At 45.6% G+C, this 3,319-nt stretch overlaps 1 protein-coding gene across 2 annotated transcripts in view; it reads left to right on the forward strand.

Moving 5' to 3' along the window:
* The first annotated feature begins 11 nt into the window (after positions 1-11).
* ACBD6 (acyl-CoA binding domain containing 6) overlaps positions 12-3,319 on the forward strand; it is a 206,533-nt gene continuing 203,225 nt past the window's right edge. For both annotated transcript variants that reach the window (XM_008066240.1, XM_008066241.1), the window contains exon 1: positions 12-310. In XM_008066240.1, coding sequence (XP_008064431.1) covers positions 98-310 — 213 coding nt within the window. In that variant the 5' untranslated portion in view covers positions 12-97. The remainder of the gene's footprint in view (positions 311-3,319) is intronic.

The following is a 3,319-nucleotide window of genomic DNA, read 5'->3' on the forward strand; positions in this document are numbered from 1 at the left end:
TTAGCACCTAGGCCGGCCGGCGGGGTCCCCGGGCCGGCGTTGCGCGGGATCCGAGGAGCACAGACCCGACCCGCAGAACCAGGCCGGGCGGGGAGAGATGGCCTCCTCCTTTCTGTCCGCGGGGACCACCACGGGCGACAGCGGAGGAGACCTGAGCTCGGGGGACGACTCCGGGGACGTGGAGTCCCCCCACAGCCCGGAGGCCGAGGGTCTGAGGGAGCTGTTTGAGAAGGCTGCCGCGCACCTCCAGGGCCTGATTCAGGTGGCCAGCAGGGAGCAGCTTTTGTACCTGTACGCCAGGTACAAACAGGTAAAGCGGCAGGGAAGGAGCGGAGGCGAAGACGCGGGGCCTTCTCGTTCCTCCGAGAACGGGGCAAACGTGTGCGGTTAGTGGCGAGGTGTCATGCAGTTTGGGTACGTTTGTTTTGTGTTTTGACCATCTGCTGACGGTCGGCCTCCTTCTGGTCCTAGAAGAGATCTGCCTGCTACCCTAGGAATGATAACTGATTGGCCTGGACACTGAATGACCGTTTTACTGTGTCATTTCTGACTTACTGAGTGACTCTGCACTTTGTCAGCCTCAGAACATTTACAAAATCAGAATGCTGAAATAAGATGGATCATTCATTTACTCTTACCTACAAGATCATATGGTGATGTTAATAAAAATATTTTTTAGGTCTAAGAAAATACTATGATTTTAATGAATAAGGTGATGCAATACAAGATAAACTACAGTGTTGCACTTTACTGTGATTAAAAAAAAACTCTAAATATCGTTGACTTATGTTGTGGTTGAGTATGTTCCTGTGTATTTGATACAATCATAAGAATTTTTGAGCTAGTAAACGCCAGATTGATAGTTCCCTGCCTTTACTGGAAGGGAAGGGAAGCCCAAAGAGCAAACGGCAACTAGTTAGGGTCACGCAGATACATCAATCAGAACTGGATTGTAGCTCCTGGTTCTGTCTCAGGCTCTGAACTTTATCTGAAAATAGGGAAATGTCTGAGTTATTCATATAAGACTTGTTTAATTTATTATCAAAGAGTCATTGGTTAGGTACCAGAAGGAAATCATTTTCTCATAATCAACAAATATTTGTTCAGCATCTTTTATGTGCAAGACACTTGAGTATTATGCCTATAGAGGATGCAGAGAAGCAGAAGCATCATGACACTCGCCCTGAAGAGGCCTACAAAGTACTTGAGCCTAGACTTAAACACCGGAAAAGTTGTGGACAAGATGAGTTAAGTAACAGTTCAGGAAAACTCCAGCTCTTTGGTACACGGAAGAAATGAAGTTCTGGGTCTGGGTGATAGCCTATTTTATTTTATTTAAAAAATTTTTGGGAGGCCGAGGTGAGAGGATTGCCTGAGCCCATGCATTCGAGACCAGCCTGGGCAACTTGGGGAGACTTTATCTCTACAAGAAATAAAAAAAATGAGCCGGGCATGGTGGCACACACCTGTAGTTCCAGCTACTTGGAAGGCTGGGGTGGAAGGATTGCCTGAGCCCAGCAGGTTGAGGCTGTGGTAGCCTTGAGCTGCCACTGCACTCCAGCCTGGGTGACAACTGTGAGACTCTGACTCAAGAAAAAAAATTTTTTAAAACTTTTTTTGCCTCTTGGTATAATTACATATTTCCCTCTGTATTCTTTAAAAAAAAAAAAATAGCGTGGGGCTCCCCGTGTATTTTTTTCTTTTTATTTTTGAGTTGTACTCTTTATTCTGTCACCCAGGCTAGAGTGCAGTGGCACATTTCCGGCTACCGCAGCCTCAACCTGTTGTGCTCAGGTGATTCTTCCGTCTCTGTCTTCCAGGTAGCCGGAACTGGCTGTGCTCGGTGGCTCTGCCCGTAATCCTATTACTTTGGGAGGCTGAGGCAGGTGGATCGTCTGAGCCTGTGGGTTCGAGGCCAGCCCTGGCAACTTGGTGAGACCTCATCTCTATAATAAGTCAAAAAAATTAGCCAGGCGTGGTAGTGCACGCTTGTAGTTCTGGCTACTTGGAAGGCTGAAGCAGAAGGATCGCCGGAGCCCAGCAGGTTCACACTGGGGTGGCCGTGAGCATACCACTACACTCCAGCCTGGGTGACAGAGTGAGACTCCAACTCAAAAAACCCAAAAAGTGCCGGGCTCGGTGGCTCAGCCTGTAATCCCACGCCTTTGGGAGGCTGAGGTGAGTGGATTGCCTGAGCCTGCTGGTTCGAGACCCGCCAGGGCAGTGAGACTTCATCTCTACAATAAATCAAAAAATCAGCCGGGCGTGGTATCACATGCCTGTAATTCCGGGTACTTGGAAGGGTGAAGTGGAAGGATCGCCGGAACCCAGCAGGTCGAGGCTGCAGTGGCTGGGAGCGGCCACTGCACTCCAATCTGGGCGACAGAGTGAGACTCCACCTGAAAAAAAAAAAAAACAGTTTTGAATTCATCCATTTTGATGCCTTTTAGTGTTTCTGCAATCTTGTGTTTCACCTCTTTTACATTGGCAAACCGTTTCTCTTTGAGGACGTTTTTTCATCTGGGGAAACAAAAAAAATGTTGCCTGGGGCAAAAGCAGGTCAATAGGGAGGGTAAGACACCTGGGTCTTGCCATTTTTGGTCAAAAACTGCTGAACACTCAGCGCAGTTTGTACAGGTATGTTGTCATGATGGAAGAACCAATCCATCTGTCTGCCATCACTCAGTAGTTTCTTCCACAAAGCAGCCTCTCACAACAATGCCGGCTGATACAATGATGCCAATGGGTTCCTAGAGCACCTAGCAGGGAAAGCCAGTACTTCAAGGGGCCCGCCCTCCAAAAAGATAATTCCAGTTTTTTGGGGAGTCCCCCCATATATGCATAAATAAGTTTCTGGGAGGGTACACAAGAAACTAATAACAGTGGTTTCCTATTTGGTGGTGGAAAACTGGGAGGAAATAGGAGCAGGATGGGAAGGAAACTTTTCCTTATGTAGCTTCTTTTTTATACACATTGAATTATATGAATGTATTACACATTGCAAGAATTAAACAATTTTAAATTAAAATAAATCTAGCAATTCTCTTTACTTTAGATCAGATTTGCACATTAGCACTGCTATGTTTGATATTTATATGCTATTTCCCTAATTTGTAAAAAAAAAAAAATTACACTCTTCTTAGTGTTTTACTTGTAAACTTTTTTCATTCAAGATTTTGGAACTGCAGCAGAAATTAGAACATACTCAGAAACTCTGTCTCACAGACACTTATATTTTAGAGAAGAAGCATCTAGAAGAAAAGTTAAAAGAAGTGATAGAAAATGAAGCCAAAGTAAAGCAACAATATCAGGAAGAACA

This window comes from Carlito syrichta, unplaced genomic scaffold, assembly GCF_000164805.1.
Source record: "Carlito syrichta isolate Samal-C Ts95f unplaced genomic scaffold, Tarsius_syrichta-2.0.1 Scaffold308869, whole genome shotgun sequence".
Taxonomy (NCBI): domain Eukaryota; kingdom Metazoa; phylum Chordata; class Mammalia; order Primates; family Tarsiidae; genus Carlito; species Carlito syrichta.